Genomic DNA, 26,418 nt, shown 5'->3' on the forward strand with positions numbered 1-26,418 from the left:
CTTCCAGAGCAAGTTGTTGTGCCTTCTCTGAGCTATTTTCTCATGTTTCTTCTTTCAATATAAAAAAAAAAAAAAAAAAAAACGAAGACGAATGATATACGGATTAGTCTAACACAAATGTGTTCTATATTTGTTGTCTATTCTATCTACTTTTCTTTGTATTTATATAACTATTATTATTTATTATTGTTAAAAAAATAATAGCACTTACAAGCTATGGCTTTTTTGTTGGTTTGATTGATTCTGTTGTCATTTTTTTTAAGTTGCTTTGGATAAAAGTGTCCACTAAATGACTAATTGTAAATATAAATGCTTCTAAGCAAAGGAGATGGTCAGATGAAGCCTCAAGATAATGTATAAAAAAGACAAATGATGCAAATAAAAGAAAGGGTCATGAAGGTGGACAATCAGATTTGGCTCACATTCAGCAGCGGTGTGAACGTTAACTAAGATATGCATATATGAATCAATTCTCTTCACTGTGAACTCTCATGTGAATTTTGATGCTACATTGTTTACTAAAACTCTTCACATAGTTGACAACAGTTCTCTCCTGATTGAGTTCTTGTGTGCTAATTAAGGCAGTCTTTAGGTATTGTCACATCCGCTGTAGACACTGTGTAAGGCTTCTCATCAGTGTGAAATCTTGTGAATTTTGAAGTTTCCTTTTGGAGTGAAACTGTTTACAGATAAAATGTCTTTCTCAAGTGTGAATCCTCATGTGGATGTTAAGGTTTTGTTTGTGAATGAAATTGTTTCCACACTGTTGGCAGCTGAACTAGCTGTCTCCACTGTGAGTTCTCATATGGCATTTAAGGTTGCTTTTATGTGCAAAACCTTGCCCACACTGTGAGCAAATATAAGGCTTTTCTCCAGTGTGAATTCTCATGTGGACTTCAAGGTTTCCTTTTTGAGTAAAACCTTTTCCACACTGATTACAGATAAAATGTGTTTCTCCGGTGTGAATCCTCATGTGGACTTTAAGGTTTCGTTTTTGAATGAAATTCTTTCCACACTGTTGGCAGGTGAACAAGTTCTCCCCACTGTGAATCCTCATGTGGCAATTAAGGTTGTTTTTCTGTGTAAAACTCTGTCCACATTGAGAGCAAGTGTAAGGCTTTTCTCCTGTGTGACTCCTTATGTGGACATCAAGGTTTCCTTTTTGAGTGAAACTTTTTCCACACTGTTTACAGAAAAATCGTCTCTCTCCAGTGTGAGTTCTCATGTGGCAGTTAGGGTTGCTTGTATGTGTAAAACTCTGTCCACATTGAGAGCAAGTATAAGGCTTTTCTCCAGTGTTCTCCAGAGTTCTCGAATGGACTACAAGGGTTCCTTTTTGAGCGAAACTCTTTCCACACTGTTGGCAGGTGTAGGGCTTCTCTCCAGTGTGAACATTTATGTGGACCTTAAGATATCGTTTTCGACTAAAACTCTTTCCACAGTGATGGCAGGTAAAAATCCTGTTAGATTTTATCTTCTTTTCTCTAATTTTTAAATGATCTTTCTCATTCTGCTCTTTCTCTTCCATATCCTTCAGCTCTTGACTCTCCTCAATCAGGTCTAGAAAAAACAAAACAAATGCAAAAGCAGTTTAATGGCACAAAGAAACTGACATCAAAACCAAGATAAGGCAGTCAACAAATTTATTGCTTAGTAATGACGTGAAAACATGCACGACAGCATACTTTGCACACAGTTTCGTTGTCGATGTTTTAAATCTGCCTTTGAAGTGTCCCGCTCTGTGCAGCACGCAGTGTCATGCGTCTAAACCAGTGATTCTCAACTCCAGTCCTCGAGGCCCACTGCTCTGCACATTTGGTATGTTTCTGAATCTTTCAGTTTAGGTCATGGATCTTTCTCCTAATGAACTGATGACCTGAATCAGGTGTGTTAAATGAGGGAGACATACAAAATGTGCAGAGGAGTGGGCCTCGAGGACTGGAGTTGAGAACCACTGCTCTAAACCACTGCTGGAACAGAAAAAAAAAAAAACAATCGGTATGGATTTTTGCCAATAAACAATAGTTTTGTCAGTGGACTATTGGTGCTGATTAATCAGCAAAACCAAAACATCGGTCGACTTCTACTTGTAACCCTTACTCAAGGGTTATTCTCTCTTGCACAAGGAGAGTACTTCTTTAGATAAACTTAGAATCACACTCATGAACTGTGTTTTTTATGGGACACCGTGAATATGAACTAAAATGTGCTTTTAATTAAAAAGGGCTTAAGTGTCCTAATGAATGAAAGATGGGCTCAAGTGTACGAAAGTATGTTAAAAGCACATTTTAGTTTATATTCATGGTGTCCCAATATAGCACAGCTGTGCTGCAAACAACAATAACAGCTTTAACTGGCAAATGACCATGGTATTAAGCGGGATGATGGACAGCTAACTTTGCATTAAATAATTCTAATGGACTTTGCGTTGGGTCGCCTCCATTAAAACAGTTTAAAGCACAGCTAGCTGTGCGTTATTCCTTACTGAATGTATGACAATAACGAACAGAAGAAGTGTTTTCTCAGCTGTACTTGAAGACGGCATTAGTATTTGTCTGGTCATGTGATCTCAACATGTCTGTACACATGAGGCTCCATGTCCAATAAAACCACTTAAATTAGGACACTCACGTGACATTCTTCAAAAATATACACTGAATATAGAAACTGACATTTTAATAACAATCAAATGAGAATGAAAACCAACCTGCATCTTCTTGTTTCAGACTGAACACTTCTGCAATCTTCATGTCTTCACTCTCCTCTTTAACCAACGCCATCTCTATAATAGTGTCATGTGGATCTGAGTTGCTTCACCAGGAGCTTTTTTTTTCTGTGTAGTTCGATACTGTAATGATTAAAATGAAAAAGAAAAGAAAAAAAGATCGAGTTCAGACTAAATCTCTGTGTGCTTCTCAATCAGTTCTCTGGTTCAGTAGTCAGCACACTGCTAATGGAGTCAGTCACAGTAATAGTCAATGGCCTGAAATTAACTACTGAACTAATTATATACATACAGACAAAGGTACAAAATTATCTGTAATTTAGTCATTAGATAAACTTAATTAACATTATTTGCAGTTGGTTTGTAAGAATTGTTTGTTGTTCTTGTTGCATATACAGTTTTGAGCAGAATGTGCTTATTTGAGTGTTTAATCCGTGAAATCAACTCTTTAAACTAACAAGCAATTTCAAAAAGCTCCCTTTTCTAACAACAAAAACAAATCCACAGAGATCAAAACTATTAAAAAATAATTTGGAAATGTTCACATCTCATGCCAGAAGAAAAATATAAATGTATCTTTTTCACAAAACGTGCAACTGTAATCTATTCAGATAAAAACGCTCTCATGTTATTTCACAGATTTAGTGAAATGAGATGCAGCTTATCTTTCATTCATTTGCTGATGTGCTTTGCTCTCACAAATAACGTGCATTAATGTCAGGTTAGAAAATTTTAGTATAACCTTGAACAACAATTAAACCATTTTACAAAGTTAGCGTTGACTTAAAAAATGTGGATGGTTAAACCTTTCTTCAGCAGAATCACAACAGATGCACGAGCACAGCCTTATGACGTCACATCACCACGCCAAAATAAAAGCCCTTTTCAAAACACAGATGTTAAAAGTGCTGGAACATTTAGTTACAACAAAAGTAAACTATAAAGGAATATATATATATTATGTGTGTGTGATTTATTTTTAAAGTCAAATTGTTGTACAAATAATAATAACTGATAACCTATTTATTGTTGTGTTTGTTTATTTTTGAATATTCTGTGGTCCACACTAGGGTTGCACGGTATACCGGTACTACGGTAGTATCGCGATACTAAAGCTTACAAATACCCGCGGTGCCATTGCATTTTTGAAACGGTAGTATCGCCCATACTGTAGCACCGTAAGATATGTTGTATGCACGGCAGGAACACTGTTTAAAACGTTCATGCATTACAAGTTGACTGCCAAAATGTCTTTCTGCTGAGCATTGTGTAGTACAGTCTGTGTATACGCTTTATGTGGTATTCAGTGTTTCCCGACGCTTCAGTTCAGTTTGAAATGAGAAGTTGCACGCGCACGTCGTTGTTCACGCTGCAGTTTATCAGAAGAGAGGGTCTGATTCAGACCGTCTAATGTTATTTAAAAAGTAGCAGCTCAAGAATCAATTATTCAACATCAAAATATTTTACTAGAAATAATTTTCGTATTTTTATTCATTTGCCCACTTTTAGAACAGGTGTAATAATTCGTTTCTGGAAGCATCTTTGCGATCATGAATGCAATTCCATTCATGAACATAGTGGTTTTGCACTTAGTTCTTATCAATCAATCATTATATATGTATTTTTTAACATTGTTAATGAATACGTTTTAATATACAAGCTGCTAACTTGGAAATTTTAAGATATGGCAGCAAAAATGCTCGTGACAGTTCAGCAATATGACACGAGCGAGATGTTTTTGTTTCGTTTCTGTGTTCGAATCCGAATCCGAGTTGGTTTGGGCGAATCACTGATTCACTAAGCCATTCATGAAAACAGTCATTTGATTCACTCTTGAATGATTCAGCCGTTTTGAAAGAATCGTTTGAACGACTCAGTTATTTAGTCATGAACACTGCTGCCACCTGCTGGCGGTTTTAAGTTTCCCATCATATACATTCTTTTAAAAAATATTTCTATATTCAGAGTTTTGCATTAATCTTATAACATTATTTATGCAATTATAAGTACAATCTAAATGTTTGTTTACATGATTTCATGGATAACAATAGCAATTCATTCACATTAATGAAGTATTCAGAGAAAAATCTTGCCTGTTTTGATTAACATCTTTTTATTTATGAATTTTTTATGTGCATGGTATCGTGATACTACTTGGTATCGTGATACTTTAGCTGGTATAGTATCGTAAGTCATTTTTATGGTATCGTGACAACCCTAGTCCACACAAACATTAAGTTTTATTTACTGCCTTTTAGACAGAATCTTAAATACTAGTTGCACAATCTTTCATTAGCAGTTATTTTCAGTGCACAGCTAGACAACATACCTTTAAACGTGTTTTTAAAAAGACATTAAACTCTGAATACATGCTCTTTTTTGTTTGAGTGGTTTACTTTTGTTGCATATAAATTTTCCAGCACTTCTGACTTTTGTGTTGAACAGGACTTTTATTTTGGCGTCTTGGTGTGACGTCATAAGGCTGCGCTGCGCTCCTGCATTTGATGCGATTCTGCTGAAGAAAGGTTTGTGTTTGAGCTTCAAAAGTTTTGTAGTCAATGCTAACGATGTACAATAACGTAATTATTGTTTAATGTTATATTCTAATGCTTTATTAAACGTTAATGTGCACTTTGTTTTTAAAGTTAAATTACGTAAGCATTCAGTCACTGGCAAATAGTGATGGAGAGTCTTGTGAAAGAAACATTACAGTGTTTTCATCTAAAATAGATTACAGTTGCTCTTTCTCTAATACAGAATTGTACATTTTTAATGTCTGTGTATTATCTATTTTTTATTAGTTTTGTTCTGATTAGTTTTTTTATGTATTTGCTTTTGTTATTAGGACACTTCTATATCCATTAATATCCAAAAGACGTTCCTCAGTTCCCTATTTTGCACATTTTCAAACAGCCCTAGCAAACAATACAAAAACCCACCAACCTGTTTTTTTCGTGAAATATATAATGGATATATAATTTTAATTAATGCATTAGTTCATTTAAGGCCATTACACTGACTCCATTAGCAGTGTGCTGACTACTGAACTAGGGAACTGATTGTGATGCACCCTTTTCTTTCGGTTCATTTTTTCTCATTTTAATCATTACACTAAACAGAAAAATCTCCTGGTGAAGCAACTCAGATCCACGTGACACTATTATAGAGATGGCGTTCATTAAAGAGGAGAGTGAGGACACAAGGATTGACGACATAAGGATTGCAGAAGTGTTCAGTCTGAAACAAGAAGATACAGAGGAACAAACAGGTTGGTTTTCATTCTCATTTGATTGTTATTAAAATGTCTATATCCAGTCTGTATTTTTGAAGAATGTTGGTATTATTTTATTATGCAAGTCATCAGTGTCCACAGCTCATGGTTTTATTTGACATGCAAAAACAAAGTATTTTAATAATATTTTCATAAATCAAAGTACTTCTTCGATACCACTAGCAGCATAAATAAAAATGTCATTAAAGAGAAGTGAACTTTCAGTAATATAATAAGAGCAAATAAACAAACTACAACAAAGCCACAAATAAAGTAAAGTCTAACCTTAATTTTCAGCCACAGAAATGTAATAATTAAGTGTAAATGAACACTGCTTGGTATTCACTGTGTAATTTAATACTAGATTAATCTTCCGTGTCAAAGCAACCAAATTTCTAAAACGTCCCTAGCTCAAATGTTTGAGTTTTTCTCCATGCCTGTGATTCAAGAAATATTATATCTAAATGCCCTTTTAGATATGGGGTCTTAACCAACTTTCCTTGTGGCAACTGCGTTTTTAAAGCCCTATGAGACTCGGTTCCAGAGATATTGTAATTTCAATGTGACAGCAAGAGTAAATTGTTAGAATTTACACATTTTCAGTGGTCAAAAACCAATTACTTTCTTTTAAAGAGGAATGTCTGAAAAACAAATAATGGTAAAACTAGAGATGTATCTCATTTCTTTCTGTCAAGACAAATGCATTGAATATACCAGTCTGAGTGCCATTAATATTCTTTTTCCAAAGTTTGGTGCCTATAACTCAAGAAGTATTAAAGATATCGCAGTATGGTTTTAGATTCTAATTGTTAATAAACTTTTCTTTTGGAATCTTAATTTTCAAGGACCGCCATCATTCAGTCCCCGAGATATGGGGATCTCAATGAGGCTCCGTGTCCAGATTGTTGAATGTTACCCATTTTCAGTGGTTGAAAACCAAATGTTGGTCACTTTGTGAACAGCTGATGCTTATTTTATTTAAAGAACAATGTCTATATAAGAAGTAATGTTGACATTAGAATTGTATGTTGTTTCGCTCTATAAAAATAATTGTATAGAACATACCTGTTTGAGTCTCATAAATTTGTGTGTTTGCAACTCAAGAAGTCTTAATATAATTTTATATTCTGGTTCTTAAGAAACGTAGCTTCTGGAAACTTGATAGTGTTTTATCTCAGAGATATTGAGATCTAACCGCAGCTACAAATTTAGTATCCTGCCTATTTTCAATGGTCAAAAAATAAATATAGTTTTGTATTTATTTATTCATTACTGTTTACACTGCAAGTATGCAAATAATAGTTACCCAGTGATGAAGACTGTACAGTGTGACACACCAGATTATGAATGACCAGGGTTCATTGTTCACTCTTGAGGTAAATTGTGAATGATGTGAAATGTAAAATAAGATTTTCCATGATTCCATGGTTCAGAATTACCCAGTGTTAATTTTTTCAAGTGTGAGAGACCTTAAATGTTTGAGGTATGACTATGAGATGGCTATGCTTGACTATGCTTCATATTTTATAACAATAAAAAAGTAAAAGAAATTCTAATAAGTAATCCTTTGTTTATTAATATGAATGCAAATTTTTTTTTTTTTTTTTTTTGTACAGTGTACTCTGATGTGTGGAATTCATACTGTTTCCACGAAAAGAGTGTGCATGTAAGTAACATTTAACACATTATTTTTCCAACTGTGGGATTTAAGAATCTGTTTAAAATATGCTGATTTTATGTTCTGACATAGCATCACATGAAATACTAAGGTAAAGTACATTGTATTTGACATTTAAGGCAAATATGATGACGTAAGATAAATGATTCTCTTAAACAGAGTTTGTAGCAAGATGTTCCTGTTCTCTTTGTAAGTCAAATGAGCCAGATGACTGAGATGTTCACCTTTTGTTTGTAATGGCTCTTGGTGCCTCTGCCCAGTCTTTGAGCAGTTATGATGATTGGATTAGGATTGGTGAATTGGGGCAGGTTGCTACACCTGAACACTTCATTTGCATGATTTGTGTCCCATTCCTGAAAATCATCGCTATCAGCCAACCTAAGATAGCCATAATGTAGGTTATGTATAAAATAAAAGTTTTTGAAAGGGGCCTGAACTCAGCATTCATATGGTGTCAAAACCTAAAATAGGTAAAATTTCACCATGTGTTGGGTTTTCCTACATCGCATCACATATTTGCCGTCTCTGGCAAACTATGACACGTCTCCAGCTGATACAAACTGTCAAACACGGTGCATCCCTCTGCTTTCAAGTTTATTCCACATACCATCAAATGTTTCATTAGGTTTTACGTGTTTTCCCCTTCACATGCAACTGCTGTAAAACGTTTGCTGCTCGTCGCAGTCTCTGAATCATTTCTCGTGAAATAATTGGCATTTTAAGTTAACGGTGTTTAATGTAGCTAGCTAAGCTAACAGCAAAACCACCTGCTGCAGTCAGAGCAAGTGTAACTATAGTTGCTACATTCACGCGCTTCTTGGATGGTTTCATTTCCTGGTGATTTGTGCTTTTAGTTCGAAATGTGAAACTGGATAGTAACTACAAAGATGTCTTGGATTTGTATCATCAAAGCTTTCCGACGTTCATGTGAGTTTTCTCATTCAGGAAATAATTTTTCCGATCATTCTGACACCCCATGAATGCAGTATTTATATTTTACTAGCGATCATGCATGTTGATGAATTAATGCTTCTACATTCGTATCATAGCACCAGAAAACAAATATTTCAATCGACAGTTCAGGCACTTAAGTGGCATCGAAATGGGGCACCGAAATTCACGTTCTGTTTCGGTCCGGTACATACCGGTCACATGGGTTTCGGTACCCAACCCTAATTAAAACCAGTACAAATCCTATTACACCCAGTAAAAACACTTTAAATTCTGTGATGGTTTCTATTGTTTTTGTTGTTGTTGTTTTTCCAGCAGGTCTGGAAAGGCTGTTGCCCACAGTCTGCCTAAGAACATAAACAGTTTAGAAACATGCTGCATTTATTTGCACACATTTGTTTTCCCATGCATCTTTTTTTTTTTTTTTTTGGTTTAGGAGGTTATCTCAACTACAAATTGTCCTTTGATTATATCCTTGTTTTCATTAACAAGTTGGACAAGAAGCTGTTCTTGCATCCAGTTTGGTTTTCTTTTACGTTTGCATGTATTATTATCAGCCATGATTTTTCTACTCTGTTTATTAAAAGGTTGTTTATATGTATGTCCTCTAATTGTAAGATGCTGACAATTATCTGAACATATACTTGTTTAATTAGTGATACTTAGCCTGCATTTTAAAATCATATTTGTAAATGGCTAAGTTTTTTTCACTTTTATTTGAATATGACAATACGTTTCTATGAATGTATCTCTGACAGAAACCCCTCCCCTATCAGCCAATCACTGTGCGCATAGTTAATAAGCATGCTGACATCATTCATAGTAACGAGGTCAACCCCGATACTTACTCTTAGCTTAAGATTTCTCTCTATTCCTTAGTAAATGTTTGTCTCAGCAGCTTTGTAAATGGGGTTTTAGAGAACTCTTAGCTAAAAACTTTCACTGCTGTTTAGGAGAACTCTTAGTTCTAAGATAAAATGTTTTGTGAATACGGGCCCAGATGTATTAAACTCAAACAAAACCAATTTTCAAATTTTTTAAATTTCTAAATTTTAAATTGCGCATAATGTAGCTTTAAAAAAAATATCTCTTTGACATTTGTTCATACAATATGCGTAAATTAACATAATTAACTTTTAGTGAGCTATTTTTACTATTTGTCTAATTAGCTGGACATTTAATGACTTCTCTGAAGTAAATGTTAAAATGTTCATAAGTAAAACTAACAGGACAGAGGACAGCATGGGTGCTCAACCCTGATCAAACACACCTGAACCAAATAATTAGGATCTGAAGGAGCACTTGATAATTACAGACAGGTGTGTTTGATCAGGGTTGGAACTAAACTCTGCAGGAAGGTAGATCTCCAGGAACAGGGTTGAGCACCCCTGGATTAGACAGACATGACAGATTAGTGCTTTCAAGACTTCAGCATAAACGGTCATTATTTTGATTGGTAGAATCCAGGATATTTTTTCAGGAGAAAAATGTAAAATTATTTAGGCACCTACCTGTGGAATATTTAAAAAAATTCTAAACTAAATTTCTGAAAAGTACTCGCACATGTACACAGTCCGTCACCCATAGTAAAAGATTAAACTAATAATGCTGCCTGCAATTTATTTTTTACAGGACTTACCTGAAAGCAGTAAAGAAGAATCGATGTCAGGTGAAGAGTTTGTGCCTGAATCAGGATCTGACTTGAACTCAGACAACATTACAGAGAGCTCTCTGGATTCATCTAGCCTAAATGGTACACCAGAAGATTCATTTATTCAGAATCTGTCCTCTTCGAATGACTCAAGCCCCAATAGTGTTACTGAAGCAAGGGATACACCAAGTGATTCAGTCTCGTTTTCGCATGACATAACCACTGTATCCAAAGGTGGTCAAAATTTTTGTTTTGTTTGTGGAAAAGCACAAAACAAAATAGCTCGACATCTTAAAGTGCATGAAAATGAAGACGCCGAAATTGCACAAGCACTCAGTTTCCCAGCTCACTCCAAAAAAAGAAAGGAATTGCTTCAGGCATTGCGAAACAAAGGCAACTTCATGCACAACAACGATGTCCTGAAGAAAGGAACGGGTGTCCTGAAAGTAAAACGTTGTTCTGTAAAACAGGACTCCAACAAGTATGAGTACTGTCTTTATTGCCATGGGATGTTTGTTCGTGAGGAACTCTGGAGGCACATGAAAAGATGCTCAGCCAAAAGAGAAGGTCACGAAAATGATCAATGCACAAAGAGAGTACTGGGTCTTGCTGCAGTGGCCAAGGCTGCATTTTCAGGTACCGTATCGGATGACGTCTTAAAACTCATCAGAAGAATGAGAGATGATGAAATTGTAAGTGTGGTTCAACATGACCCAATTTTCACTTTAAAGAAAATGGATTTTAAATGCGTTTCTAAACTAAATTTCTGAAAAGTACTCGCACCTGTACACAGTCCATCACTAATAGTAAAAGATTAAACTAATAATGCTGCCTGCAATTTATTTTTTACAGGATTTACCTGAAAGCAGTAAAGAAGAAATGATGTCAGGTGAAGAGTTTGTGCCTGAATCAGGATCTGACTTGAACTCAGACATAGAAATTGATTTAGAAATCCCTGTCAGCAACATTACAGAGAGCTCTCTGGATTCATCTAGCCTAAATGGTACACCAGAAGATTCATTTATTCAAAATCTGTCCTCTTCGAATGACTCAAGCCCCAATAGTGTTACTGAAGCAAGGGATACACCAAGTGATTCAGTCTCGTTTTCGCATGACATAACCACTGTATCCAAAGGTGGTCAAAATTTTTGTTTTGTTTGTGGAAAAGCACAAAACAAAATAGCTCGACATTTTAAAGTGCATGAAAATGAAGACGCCGAAATTGCACAAGCACTCAGTTTCCCAGCTCACTCCAGAAAAAGAAAGGAATTGCTCCAGGCATTGCGAAACAAAGGCAACTTCATGCACAACAACGATGTCCTGAAGAAAGGAACGGGTGTCCTGAAAGTAAAACGTTTTTCTGTAAAACAGGACTCCAACAAGTATGAGTACTGTCTTTATTGCCATGGGATGTTTGTTCGTGAGGAACTCTGGAGGCACATGAAAACATGCTCAGCCAAAAGAGAACGTCACGAAAATGATCAATGCACAAAGAGAGTACTGGGTCTTGCTGCAGTGGCCAAGGCTGCATTTTCAGGTACCGTATCGGATGACGTCTTAAAACTCATCAGAAGAATGAGAGATGATGAAATTGTAAGTGTGGTTCAACATGACCCATGTCTTTTACAGTTTGCCCAATCTCTCTACAATAAACATGGACGTGACTTATCAAGGCATGGATATATACGCCAAAACATTTGTGACCTTGGCAGATTTTTGATAAGCATTCGAAAGAACACTTCCATTACCACCTTGGAGGATGCCATAAAGCCAGAGAATTTTATGGCTGCTGTTCAAGCTGCAAAAGAGCTAGCAGGATTTAGCAAGGATGAAAAGACATTTAGAGCACCAAGTTTAGCATTAAAGATCGGACGGCACTTACTGCAAGTCAGCTCCATCATCCGGGGCAATGCAATCATTGCTGGAAATAAGGAGCTCAGCGACTGTACAGAACAATTCCAAACACTGTACCGGGCAAAGTGGACAGACTCTGTGTCTTGCACCGCAAGGATGTCTGCAAAAGAAAAGAAATACAAGAAGAAAGTGAATCTGCCGCTGACCAAAGACATGCAAAAGTTGATTAAACATCTTGAAAGTGCTTCGGATTCAGCCTACAAAAACCTAGAAAAATCTTCTACAATTCAGAACTATTCTGACCTTGCCAGAGTCACTCTCACTAGAGTCATTCTTTTCAATCGACGACAGCCTGGAGAAGTTTCCAAAATGCAGTTGAAACATTTTCTTGAAAGGGATGCCTCACCGGTTCTTCCTGAATTCGGACTGTCAAACTTTGAAAAACGACTATGTTCCTACTTAAGTAGGGTTGAATTCAAGGGGAAAAAAGACAGAAAAGTTGCTGTTTTGTTGACATCAGATCTTGTAAAAGCACTCCAGCTGCTTGTAGAAAAGAGAAAAGATTGCAAGGTCTTTGATGACAATGGATTCTTGTTTGCAGTACCAAAAAGTCTGTCATTTTTCAGAGGTCATGACTGTATTCGAAAGTTTGCACAGGAATCTGGAGCCAGGCATCCCGAATACCTGAGGTCAACTCAACTACGAAAACAAGTGGCGACAACATCACAGATACTAAATCTGAAAAATAATGAAATGGACCAGCTTGCTGATTTTTTGGGGCATGATATAAGAGTTCATCGAAAGTTTTATAGACTGCCAGCTGCAACCCTTCCAACCGCAAAAATTTCCACAATGCTTCTAGCATTAGAAAGAGGCAACATTACAGAACTTCAAGGACGATCTCTCGATGAAATCCAAGGTATTTACATTTTTATAATATTTAAAGGAGTAGTTCACTTCCAGAACAAATATTTACAGATAATTTACTCACCCCGTTGTCATCCAAGATGTTCATGTCTTTCTTTCTTTAGTCGTGAAGAAATTATGTTTTTTGAGGAAAACATTTCAGGAATTATCTCCATATAGTGGTCTTCAATGGTGTCTGTGTGTGTCCAAAATGCATTTCAAATGCAGCTTCAAATGACTCTAAACAATCCCAGCTGAGAAAGAAGGATCTGTCATTTCCTAAAAAAATTAACATTTATGTACTTTTTAACATCAAATGTTCGTCTTGTCTATCTCTGCCGTGCACTGTGCACTCATGATGTCAAAAAATTCCCATCTTATTTTCTCCTCCAACTTCAAAATCACCCTACACTGCTACAAAAGTACAGACCCATTGTTTACAAAGTGAACATGCAAAGAAGATCAAACTCCCTTTACAAAAAAATGGGGGGAAACAGCGATGTTGGAGAAGAAAATGAGTTGGGAGTTTTTAGACATACCCTAAAAAAAATGGGGGTAAGTTCACCCATTTTCCAAAATAAAATTCAGCCTCTGATTTCATATTTTATGGCATTTGTCTCCCTCATGTAGAATTTGCAGAAATGAACAACAGTAGTGACAGTGAAGACTCGTGTGAAGATGAGCCTGAGCAAGATGACACTTCTGGTATGTAGTGAAAGTGAAAGTTTTAACCGTTTGAAATGACACTAAACAATTTTGTTTATTTTTCAAAACCCATAATTGGCTAGATCCAGATAAGAAGTCTATAATGACAAACTGGAGGAGCAAGCAGTATTCAGGCACTTCCAAATCCATATACTGAAGGGCCATCTCGTCACACTGAAGGAATGTCATTCCTGCAAAAAAGCAGAGAGACGTATCTTGCATAGTCGAACGCCTCAGAACATCAGGGACTTTGTTCGAAACAGAGGAACATCTTTAAAGAGACAAAATGCATTGAAACACTTGTAAACTATATAAATAAATCAATAATATATTATATATAATAGCTAAATTCAAACACTTTAATTTAGCGCAGCTGTTGCTCAGCTTATGGAGAATCAAACAAGTACTAGATTTTTTTTAATTAAAAGGTTTGAAAGTATTTGACATTGGACAATATATAGTTTGTATATATTTATTAAATGTGTGTGTTAAAGTAATTGTTTTTTTGTTTTGTTTTTTTAAAGAAAAAGACTAACCTTGAAATAAAGTTTGTCTGATGTGTTGTTTCACGTCTTGAGTTGAATCTTGTACTTTATTGGTTGTATAGGTTTAGAAAAATCACAGCATGATACCAGGAAAAATGATAAATATTTCACATAAAGATGGCAAATTACTGATTTTTATTAAAATATAACTACAGGTCCTTTTCCAAAAATTAGCATATTGTGATAAAGTTCATTATTTTCTGTAATGTACTGATAAACACTTTCATATATTTTAGATTCATTACACACAACTGAAGTAGTTCAAGCCTTTTATTGTTTTAATATTGATGATTTTGGGCATACAGCTCATGAAAACCCAAAATTCCTATCTCAAAAAATTCAACCTTCAAATAATTATGTTCAGTAATGCACTCAATACTTGGTCGGGAATCCTTTTGCAGAAATGACTGCTTCAATGCGGCGTGGCATGGAGGCAATCAGCCTGTGGCACTGCTGAGGTGTTATGGAGGCCCAGGATGCTTCGATAGCGGCCTTAAGCTCATCCAGAGTGTTGGGTCTTGCGTCTCTCAACTTTCTCTTCACAATATCCCACAGATTCATTATGGGGTTCAGGTCAGGAGAGTTGGCAGTTCAATTGAGCACAGTAATACCATGGTCAGTAAACCATTTACCAGTGGTTTTGGCACTGTGAGCAGGTGCCAGGTCGTGCTGAAAAATGAAATCTTCATCTCCATAAAGCTTTTCAGCAGATGGAAGCATGAAGTGCTCCAAAATCTCCTGATAGCTAGCTGCATTGACCCTGCCCTTGATAAAACACAGTGGACCAACACCAGCAGCTGACATGGCACCCCAGACCATCACTGACTGTGGGTACTTGACACTGGACTTCAGGCATTTTGGCATTTCCCTCTCCCCAGTCTTCCTCCAGACTCTGGCACCTTGATTTCTGAATGACATGCAAAATTTGAGCAAAAGTCCAGTGCTGATTCTCTGTAGCCCAGGTCAGGCGCTTCTGCCGCTGTTTCTGGTTCAAAAGTGGCTTGACCTGGGGAATGCGGCACCTGTAGCCCATTTCCTGCACACGCCTGTACACGGTGGCTCTGGATGTTTCTACTCCAGACTCAGTCCACTGCTTCCGCAGGTCCCCCAAGGTCTGGAATCGGTCCTTCTCCACAATCTTCCTCAGGGTCCGGTCACCTCTTCTCGTTGTGCAGCGTTTTCTGCCACACTTTTTCCTTCCCACAGACTTCCCACTGAGGTGCCTTGATACAGCACTCTGGGAACAGCCTATTCGTTCAGAAATTTCTTTCTGTGTCTTACCCTCTTGCTTGAGGTTGTCAATGATGGCCTTCTGGACAGCAGTCAGGTCGGATGTCTTACCCATGATTGCGGTTTTGAGTAATGAACCAGGCTGGGAGTTTTTAAAAGCCTCAGGAATCTTTTGCAGGTGTTTAGAGTTAATTAGTTGATTCAGATGATTAGGTTAATAGCTTGTTTAGAGAACCTTTTCATGATATGCTAATTTTTTGAGATAGGAATTTTGGGTTTTCATGAGCTGTATGCCCAAAATCATCAATATTAAAACAATAAAAGGCTTGAACTACTTCAGTTGTGTGTAATGAATCTAAAATATATGAAAGTCTAATGTTTATCAGTACATTACAGAAAATAATGAACTTTATCACAATAAGTTAATTTTTGGAAAAGGACCTGTATATGTAACATGTTTTGTGTTTAGATCTACATATTCAGAAATAAGGCTAAATGTTCTAAAACTGTTTATTTACATCTTGATTTTTATATCAATATGTTTGGTGAATTAATCCAGAAACACATTTTATGCTAATTAAAAGTCTCTTCCCATTTTAACAACAGTCATTCGGTAAAGCTTATCTAGAATATATTTTATTTGAATACGACTTTTGGAAGGTGTAAGACTGACTTATCTTTACTCAAACCATGAGCTAATGCTGTATTCAAGACATAACTAAAGAAGTGATGGAAAGCATTTCCGTGATTTGTAACATTGATTTGTAACATTGAACAGTGATTTGCTGGTGTTTTTACTATCTGCATTTGTTGTAGTATGGTAAGCTCTCGGCCGCTGTATTTGGGTGTTTTAGAGGAGGCACAGTTTTGGAGAGTGCTCTGAAGGATGGCAGGTCTTGTGTTTTAAATGCTAACAGGTTAAAAAAATGTCTTTACAAAGGTGTCCCTAAAGATCACTTAAAGGAATCAAATATTGCCTCATAATAGTTTTTGTCATTGCTCAGAATGTGCTTTTATATTTTTGACCATGCTCCTACATTTTAAATTAGGAACACAAGTTATCATTACGTAGTTATTTTATTTATATATATATATATATATATATACACACACACACACACAGACACACACATACATATATAAACATTTGAAGTAGATCAAAGTTGTCCTAAAACCAAAACAATACCCCGTGTTGTCTTAGAACAACTTTGATGAACTTCTTTGTCCCCACCCCCCACCACCCACATCAAAAGCAAAAGTTTCCCATGTGAATTGTAGCCATTTCGACCACTGGATGTATTACTCTCCATTATACATAAATTAATTTATCTTCTAGGTTCTACAGTAAAGTATTACTTTAGAAATCCATGCGTATTCTTTAAAACAAGTTGTGCACTATATAGTATATCAATAATAAACCTGTTCGTATGAGCGGAGCAGCGGTGGAAGGCGCTTACTGATGCCTCGAAGTCATGGCTGTCTGTAGTATCCTTAGGCTTTCAAGGAGTTCACTGTTTTTCTCTGGGTTATCTTGACCGATTCTTTGGACATTGTTAAGCAATGAGTCAATCACACTCAAATGATAAGAATTACAGTTTCCACGATGAAAATTGAGTTTGATTGATAAAACTTTTCTTCTCACTGCATTGACTACGGCTAGTGCTTCCATTTCGTAAATGGGTATTCAACGTAAAAGACGATATTCCGCCTTCTACTGGACTGGACGGTTTAGTTAAAAACTCAGCACGCAGTCTACACATAGTATTTCCGGTAAAATTGAGGGCTCAAAAATTTATCCAGTAAAAAAAAAAAAAAAACAGGCGACATTTTATGAATCTGTGTTTTAAATTAATCTTTCATTTATGACAGGGTTGGGCTCCCACCTACTGGCGGTTTTAGACAGGACAAAACCAGCCATGATTCCAGGACAATAGCATACTCAGCAAAATATATCTCCTAATTGCTTATCGATTAAACATAATATCGCAAATTTATTTCCCAATGTTTGACCAAAATAATAATAATAATAATAACAACAACACATTTTATCAACTAGTGTCAACTAGCCTATTAGCCTATATATGTAGCTCAAAAATTTGCATGCATGTTACAGTGCATAATAAACACCAAAATTATATGAAATTTTGTCTGGTAAACTTGATCATACCAGACATTTTGACTGACATTAACTTTTTTAGAGTGAACATTTGTGTGCTTTACTTTTAAGTATTTCATGACAATTATTATGTAAATGAATCTAATGAATAAATATTTTTAAAAAACAAAACATATCCAAGCTGTCATATCAGTTTTATGGTCATTCTAACACAATGAAAACGCTATTAATTAAGGGGCTTTTTTTTTTTTTAAGTGCATCACCGCAGGTGACCCCCTGCTCTGGGCTGTGTTTCCCAAAAGCATTGCAATCCTTAATACAACGTAGACGCATTGAAACCAATAGAGTTACAATCAACTTAGGGTTACGATGACTCTGGAAAACGCGGCCCTGCATATTTTGTCTGTCTCCTTTTTCTGACACAACCAGATGAGTTCATGGAGCTCTCTCCTAACGAGCTAATGATCTGAATCAGGTGTGTTTAATAAGGGAGACATAGAGAGCGGTGGGATTGGAAACCACTGCAGCACACAACGACAGGACCTCTTTTCACATTAGAAGTCAACAAGAAATCGCATGACCCCGACGTGATTTGAACACGCAACCTTCTGATCTGGAGTCAGACGCGCTACCGTTGCGCCACGAGGTCCTGAACCCAGAGGTGATGTATTTTGCTTAACCCCTTTGACACAGAATGCAAATCAGTAAATATACGGTGCTCAAGGAACACTCTTGATGTTGGACTTTATACTCAGGAGATCAAAAACAGATCGTCTGACCTCAAGGTGATTTGGAGCCAGACACTCTACCGTTGCACTACAAGATAGCGGAAAAATTATTTAGTGTTTCATGCTAAAGCACTTTGATAAACTATGCAAATCCGCTAGTCTTTACACTCACAAAGTCAAGAACAGTTCGCTTGACCTCAACATAATTGGAACACGCAACCTCCCGATCCGGGGTCAGGCGCACTCTGTCGCGGCCACGAGGTCGAGAAAACAAGTCGGCGTTCCTTGCTTAATTGCTTTGATTCAATTTGCAAATCAGTCACGGTAAAGGGCTGTAGACTTTATACTATGGATGTCAAGAAGAGATCAACTGATGTGATTGGAACATGCAACCGTCTGATCTGCATTCAGCCAAGCTACCGTTGTACCCCAAGACACCACAAACCTATCTGGTGTTTCCTGCTTAAGCCACCTTTTGTCATCCTGCCTTCGATAGCTCAGCTGGTAGAGCGGAGGACTGTAGATGATACATTGGCTATCCTTAGGTCGCTGGTTCGATTCCGGCTCGAAGGAGTTGGCTTTTGAATTCGGCACGTAGATGTTTCCACGATTTCTTCAGAGATTGCAGGGCAAGATATGCAAAAGTAACACGTCAAGAGGCAGATCTGTCACAGTACACAATGACAGGAATGGTTATTACATGAGATCTCAGGCTTAATAAAAATAACAGGTCAAGATACAAATCTATCACAGTACACTGGTGATTTTCAATCCTGATCCTGGGGACCCCCTGCTCTGGGCTGTGTTTCCCAAAAGCGTTGCAATCCTTCATACAACGTAGATGCATTGAAACCAATAGAGTTGCAATCAACTTAGGCTTACGATGACTCTGGAAGACGCGGCCCTGCATTTTTGTCTGTCTCCTTTTTCTGACACACCCAGATGAGCTCATGGAGCTCTCTCCTAACTAGCTAATGATCTTAATCAGGTGTGTTTAATAAGGGAGACATACAGAGCGGTGGGATTGGAAACCACTGCAGCACACAACGACAGGACTTCTTTTCACATTAGAAGTCAACAAGAATTCACGTGACCCCGACGTGATTTGAACACGCAACCTTCTGATCTGGAGTCAGACACGCTACCGTTGTGCTACGAGGTCCTGAACCCAGAGGTGATGTATTTTGCTTAACCCCCTTGACACAGAATGCAAATCAGTAAATATACGGTGCTCAAGGAACACTCTTGATGTTGGACTTCATACTCAGGAGATCAAAAACAGATCGTCTGACCTCAAGGTGATTTGGAGCCAGACACTCTACCGTTGCACTACAAGATAGCGGAAAAATTATTTAGTGTTTCATGCTAAAGCACTTTGATAAACTATGCAAATCCGCTAGTCTTTACACTCACAAAGTCAAGAACAGTTCGCTTGACCTCAACATAATTGGAACACGCAACCTCCCGATCCGGGGTTAGGCGCACTCTGTCGCGGCCACGAGGTCGAGAAAACAAGTTGGCGTTCCTTGCTTAATTGCTTTGATTCAATTTGCAAATCAGTCACGGTAAAGGGCTGTAGACTTTATACTATGGATGTCAAGAAGAGATCAACTGATGTGATTGGAACATGCAACCGTCTGATCTGGATTCAGCCAAGCTACCGTTGTACCCCAAGACACCACAAACCTATCTGGTGTTTCCTGCTTAAGCCACCTTTTGTCATCCTGCCTTCGATAGCTCAGCTGGTAGAGTGGAGGACTGTAGATGATACATTGGCTATCCTCAGGTCGCTGGTTCGATTCCGGCTCGAAGGAGCTGGCTTTTGAATTCGGCACGTAGATGTTTCCACGATTTCTTCAGAGATTGCAGGGCAAGATATGCAAAAGTAACACGTCAAGAGGCAGATCTGTCACAGTACACAATGACAGGAATGGTTATTACATGAGATCTCAGGCTTAATAAAAATAACAGGTCAAGATACAAATCTATCACAGTACACTGGTGATTTTCAATCCTGATCCTGGGGACCCCCTGCTCTGGGCTGTGTTTCCCAAAAGCGTTGCAATCCTTCATACAACGTAGATGCATTGAAACCAATAGAGTTGCAATCAACTTAGGCTTACGATGACTCTGGAAGACGCGGCCCTGCATTTTTGTCTGTCTCCTTTTTCTGACACACCCAGATGAGCTCATGGAGCTCTCTCCTAACTAGCTAATGATCTTAATCAGGTGTGTTTAATAAGGGAGACATACAGAGCGGTGGGATTGGAAACCACTGCAGCACACAACGACAGGACTTCTTTTCACATTAGAAGTCAACAAGAATTCACGTGACCCCGACGTGATTTGAACACGCAACCTTCTGATCTGGAGTCAGACACGCTACCGTTGTGCCACGAGGTCCTGAACCCAGAGGTGATGTATTTTGCTTAACCCCCTTGACACAGAATGCAAATCAGTAAATATACGGTGCTCAAGGAACACTCTTGATGTTGGACTTCATACTCAGGAGATCAAAAACAGATCGTCTGACCTCAAGGTGATTTGGAGCCAGACACTCTACCGTTGCACTACAAGATAGCGGAAAAATTATTTAGTGTTTCATGCTAAAGCACTTTGATAAACTATGCAAATCCGCTAGTCTTTACACTCACAAAGTCAAGAACAGTTCGCTTGACCTCAACATAATTGGAACACGCAACCTCCCGATCCGGGGTTAGGCGCACTCTGTCGCGGCCACGAGGTCGAGAAAACAAGTTGGCGTTCCTTGCTTAATTGCTTTGATTCAATTTGCAAATCAGTCACGGTAAAGGGCTGTAGACTTTATACTATGGATGTCAAGAAGAGATCAACTGATGTGATTGGAACATGCAACCGTCTGATCTGGATTCAGCCAAGCTACCGTTGTACCCCAAGACACCACAAACCTATCTGGTGTTTCCTGCTTAAGCCACCTTTTGTCATCCTGCCTTCGATAGCTCAGCTGGTAGAGTGGAGGACTGTAGATGATACATTGGCTATCCTCAGGTCGCTGGTTCGATTCCGGCTCGAAGGAGCTGGCTTTTGAATTCGGCACGTAGATGTTTCCACGATTTCTTCAGAGATTGCAGGGCAAGATATGCAAAAGTAACACGTCAAGAGGCAGATCTGTCACAGTACACAATGACAGGAATGGTTATTACATGAGATCTCAGGCTTAATAAAAATAACAGGTCAAGATACAAATCTATCACAGTACACTGGTGATTTTCAATCCTGATCCTGGGGACCCCCTGCTCTGGGCTGTGTTTCCCAAAAGCGTTCCAATCCTTCATACAACGTAGATGCATTGAAACCAATAGAGTTGCAATCAACTTAGGCTTACGATGACTCTGGAAGTCTGTCTCCTTTTTCTGACACACCCAGATGAGCTCACGGAGCTCTCTCCTAACTAGCTAATGATCTTAATCAGGTGTGTTTAATAAGGGAGAAATACAGAGCGGTGGGATTGGAAACCACTGCAGCACACAACGACAGGACTTCTTTTCACATTAGAAGTCAACAAGAAATCACGTGACCCCAACGTGATTTGAACACACAACGTTCTGATCTGGAGTCAGACGCGCTACCGTTGCGCCACGAGGTCCTGAACCCAGAGGTGATGTATTTTGCTTAACCCGCTTGACACAGAATGCAACTCAGTAAATATACGGTGCTCAAGGAACACTCTTGATGTTGGACTTTATACTCAGATCAAAAACAGATCATCTGACCTCAAGGTGATTTGGAGCCAGACACTCTACCGTTGCACTACAAGATAGCGGAAAAATTATTTAGTGTTTCATGCTAAAGCACTTTGATAAACTATGCAAATCCGCTAGTCTTTACACTCACAAAGTCAAGAACAGTTCGCTTGACCTCAACATAATTGGAACACGCAACCTCCCGATCCGGGGTTAGGCGCACTCTGTCGCGGCCACGAGGTCGAGAAAACAAGTCGGCGTTCCTTGCTTAATTGCTTTGATTCAATTTGCAAATCAGTCACGGTAAAGGGCTGTAGACTTTATACTATGGATGTCAAGAAGAGATCAACTGATGTGATTGGAACATGCAACCGTCTGATCTGCATTCAGCCAAGCTACCGTTGTACCCCAAGACACCACAAACCTATCTGGTGTTTCCTGCTTAAGCCACCTTTTGTCATCCTGCCTTCGATGGCGCTACCTGGAGCAGGATCGTCTGTTTCCGCGGCCGTCTCCTCGTCCAATCGCCGATCTCGCCGTCCATTGTGAGAATGGACGAGAGCCAATCGCGACGCTCGCCGTCCATTGTGAGAATGGATGAGAGCCAATCGCGTCGCTCGCCGTCCATTGTGAGAATGGACGAGAGCCAATCGCCGATCTCGCCGTCCATTTTGAGAATGGATGAGAGCCAATCGCGTCGCTCGCCGTCCATTGTGAGAATGGACGAGAGCCAATCGCGACGCTCGCCGTCCATTGTGAGAATGGATGAGAGCCAATCGCGTCGCTCGCCGTCCATTGTGAGAATGGACGAGAGCCAATCGCGACGCTCGCCGTCCATTGTGAGAATGGATGAGAGCCAATCGCGTCGCTCGCCGTCCATTGTGAGAATGGACGAGAGCCAATCGCGACGCTCGCCGTCCATTGTGAGAATGGATGAGAGCCAATCGCGTCGCTCGCCGTCCATTGTGAGAATGGATGAGAGCAAATCGCATCGCTCGAGCTCCTTTGTTGAGAGCCACTCACCATGCTTAGTTTCATTCTAAGTCAGGTTCAAAAATCAGACGAAGGCCGTCTCCTCGTCCAATCGCCAATCTCGCCGTCCATTGTGAGAATGGACGAGAGCCAATCGCGACGCTCGCCGTCCATTGTGAGAATGGATGAGAGCCAATCGCGTCGCTCGCCGTCCATTGTGAGAATGGATGAGAGCCAATCGCATCGCTCGAGCTCCTTTGTTGAGAGCCACTCACCGTGCTTAGTTTCATTCTAAGTCAGGTTCAAAAATCAGACGAACGGAATATAGGATAACTTTTCAATGTAAGTAATACATGGTTTCTACTTTCTTCCTCTCTGTTTACAATGTTCTCAATTGGTAACTCGTTACGTTTTCGTCCGTCATTCATCCGTGTTTTGTGTTCACAAACTTTTGACTCGCGAATTGCCCATAATGAAACACCGTTTAAATGTAATCTAACTTTCTAAAGTCGCATCGCTCGTCTATTTACACGTTCTTAAGTTCGATTTAAATGGGGGAAAAACGCGTTTCAGCTGTAAGTGCAGTCATTTCTTATAACAATTTACCTTGTTTTTACTATAGTGAATCGTAGTAACCATGTTGTGTTTTTGGCTGATCGATTACAACTGTATGAACACAGTCTTACTATAAATGAAAATCTGAATGAACAGCAACAACAAAAAACGTTGTGCTTGTGTTTGTCGTCATTTACCGTGGCTTTACTATAGTGAAAGTGTAGTAATCATGTTTTCTTTTCATGACTTGCCTATAATCTCACATATTAAACACAATTGTGCCTGTAATCGTACTTATTAAACCCAGTTTACTCGTTCTTTAAGTGTAAACACAGTCTTACTATAAATAAAAATATGAATGAAAAAAAACAAGTAATTTACCATGCTTTTACTATAGTGAAAGTGTAGTAATCGTGTTTTGTTTCCATGATTTGCCTATAATCTCACATATAAAACACCATTTGCCTGTAGTTTTGCTTAGTAAACACATCTATTCTGTTTAAAGTTTGATTTGGATTTAAAAAAATATGTTTAGTTGTGGACATTATCATTTCTAATTAACATTTAATGTGATTTTGCTATGTGTGAATGTAGTAATCAAGTTTTGTGTTTGCAGATGGATTACTATTTATATAAACACAGATGTAAGTGCTACAAATAATAATTTAAATGAAAATGCAATGTTAAATAGACATCCCTTACAAAAATTAACCATGGTTTAAGTAAAGTGTACTTACTATGTTCTTTTTTCTTTTGTTTTTTCTCAGATTGATTATCATATGTACAGGGCCGGTCCTACACATTTTGGTGCCCCAGCAGGATTGGCATTTGGGTGCCCCCCCTCCACAAATTACAGAACAAAAAGATGTTTTTTTTGTTTTTTATGGCTCGCATATTTGAACAAAATTAACAACAAAGTCAGCCAGTCCGAGTCAGTTTTACTCCTTTAAACAAGGATGATAAAATAAAATGTATAATGATAAAATAATAAAATAAACATTTGCTTGAACATGCTATAAACTATGGGCCTTATAAAATCAAAATGTGCAAAAGAGAAAACAGAAGATTAGCATGTATAACCCCAATATAATCTTCCTTCAAAAGTCTATGGTGCATCATGCATGTCCTTAAAAATGGACACGTCTGGATTTCCTTACTGCAAATGCATCTATTGTGTCATCATAAGGTATCTTCCTTGAAACCTCCTGATTGATGCTCATTAATGCAAGTCCATTCAGACGCTCTTGGCCCATTGAAGACCTATTTTTTAATTGATAGCTGTAGCCACATCATCACTGATATAATGGTGCAGCCTCCTACTCATTTTGAGACTCAAGGCAGTTAGGTGTAGGGGAGAGCGGGGCACAACCTAACACTTTTTGAATTTCGCGGTTTATGTAAATCCACGTGGGGTTCAGAGTACAATTTTTTATCCACGTTATTTTCACACTTGTCTAGTACAAATATACCGCTTTGTTTCATATTTACAGTGTATACGTTTTTCGTTATTTGCCTCAAAAGAAAGGAAGTGAAACGTGACAACATGCCCCGTAGGTGGGGTACATTGTAACATCTGAGGGGCACGTTGTAACACGACCATATGACAGCTTAAAATGTTATCTGATCGAATGGAATAAATATACACAACAAACTAAAATATTTTGTCAGTAACATACATGTGTTAACTTTTTAAAATGAAGTAATGACGTTTTAAAAAAAAAATAAAAATAATCGAATTTTGGAGTTTGAAAATGAATACATCGCAACAATGCTTTGAACGGCTTTGATCGCAACACACAGCTGTACAGTAGTTCAAAACAATGTGGACAAATGAAACACATTTAGACATTCAGAAAAACACTCCACTCCTCCACACACAGCTCCCATAGTACACCACACACATAAACCAGCCAAAATGCTTTACATTACTTGAAATAATAACTTCTGAACATTAAACATTGATTGTCAGCCTTTATTCACCTGTTTCTTGAGGTCTCTTATCAAAATCCTTAGAAGTAAATCGTGTAAACTGCACCGCTAATGTCACAGAATAGCATAGTTTAATAACAGCGGGGAATATTGTAACACAGTGTTACATCTTTCCCCATCTGCGCGACTGGAATATAAAACAGGTAAGTGTCTTCTGCTGGTTTGCGAAGCATTAATAAACCATCTAAACTGATAAATAACAAATTGGAGATTAAAATAATAGCAGATTTGTCTAATTTTAAATGAATATTAAAAACTGAAATGAAAAGTTTACTTCAGCCGGAAATGTACTTTTACTATGGTAAAATAAATATTCAGCGATATCTTCAAAAGGCTTTTGAATTCTGGCGCTCTTTTTTTCTCTGCATAGTGTTGCTATGGCAACTAGTAAACACCGTAAATTTGGTTATGCTAGCACGTGTGGAAATATTTAAACCACGCGTGTTACAATTAACCCCGCGTTAGGTTGTGCCCCGCTCTCCCCTATAGTAGTAACCTAGTTTTTGGTAATAAAACTACTAAGCCCAAACGTGAGGGTTGAGCATTCATCTCAATCTGTATGAATCTAGCAATAGCTCATCATAACATTGCATTATCTAGCTAGCTTTGCCTTTATTTTTATTACTTAGCTAACGCTAGCGTTAGCTAAGATCAGCTTAAAATAACACAGAAACGCAAAACAGCGCTTTGTTGACATAGCTTACCTCTTAATTGGGCTTTCCTTTCCTCCTCCTCTTTCCTCCGTTTTCTGCCCTGCGCACCTGAGGGCTTGTGCCTTTTCATTTTTACACCTGTCTTCCTGGTGTGATGTGCGCCCATA

General features: G+C 38.1%; 1 protein-coding gene and 5 non-coding genes across 6 annotated transcripts; 1 reads left to right on the top strand and 5 right to left on the bottom strand.

The window, feature by feature from the left end:
• Window positions 1-778: 778 nt before the first annotated feature.
• LOC141301505 (uncharacterized) lies at window positions 779-2,780 on the bottom strand. The gene is made up of 2 exons (XM_073831700.1): window positions 2,708-2,780; window positions 779-1,560 (listed from the first exon to the last, which is right to left on the bottom strand). Exons 1-2 carry the CDS (start codon window positions 2,778-2,780, stop codon window positions 779-781), a joined length of 855 nt encoding a protein of 284 aa, XP_073687801.1.
• A 15,429-nt stretch (window positions 2,781-18,209) lies between these two features.
• trnaw-cca (transfer RNA tryptophan (anticodon CCA)) lies at window positions 18,210-18,281 on the bottom strand. Its single transcript has one exon. It is a non-coding gene; the product is annotated as a tRNA-Trp (tRNA).
• Window positions 18,282-18,846: 565 nt separating this feature from the next.
• trnay-gua (transfer RNA tyrosine (anticodon GUA)) lies at window positions 18,847-18,933 on the top strand. The gene is given in 2 exon segments: window positions 18,847-18,883; window positions 18,898-18,933. It is a non-coding gene; the product is annotated as a tRNA-Tyr (tRNA).
• A 517-nt stretch (window positions 18,934-19,450) lies between these two features.
• Window positions 19,451-19,522, bottom strand: trnaw-cca (transfer RNA tryptophan (anticodon CCA)). Its single transcript has one exon. It is a non-coding gene; the product is annotated as a tRNA-Trp (tRNA).
• Window positions 19,523-20,691: 1,169 nt separating this feature from the next.
• Window positions 20,692-20,763, bottom strand: trnaw-cca (transfer RNA tryptophan (anticodon CCA)). Its single transcript has one exon. It is a non-coding gene; the product is annotated as a tRNA-Trp (tRNA).
• Window positions 20,764-21,913: 1,150 nt separating this feature from the next.
• trnaw-cca (transfer RNA tryptophan (anticodon CCA)) lies at window positions 21,914-21,985 on the bottom strand. The gene has a single exon. It is a non-coding gene; the product is annotated as a tRNA-Trp (tRNA).
• Between the last annotated feature and the right edge of the window lie 4,433 nt (window positions 21,986-26,418).

This window comes from Garra rufa, chromosome 25 (assembly GCF_049309525.1).
Source record: "Garra rufa chromosome 25, GarRuf1.0, whole genome shotgun sequence".
NCBI lineage: Eukaryota > Metazoa > Chordata > Actinopteri > Cypriniformes > Cyprinidae > Garra > Garra rufa.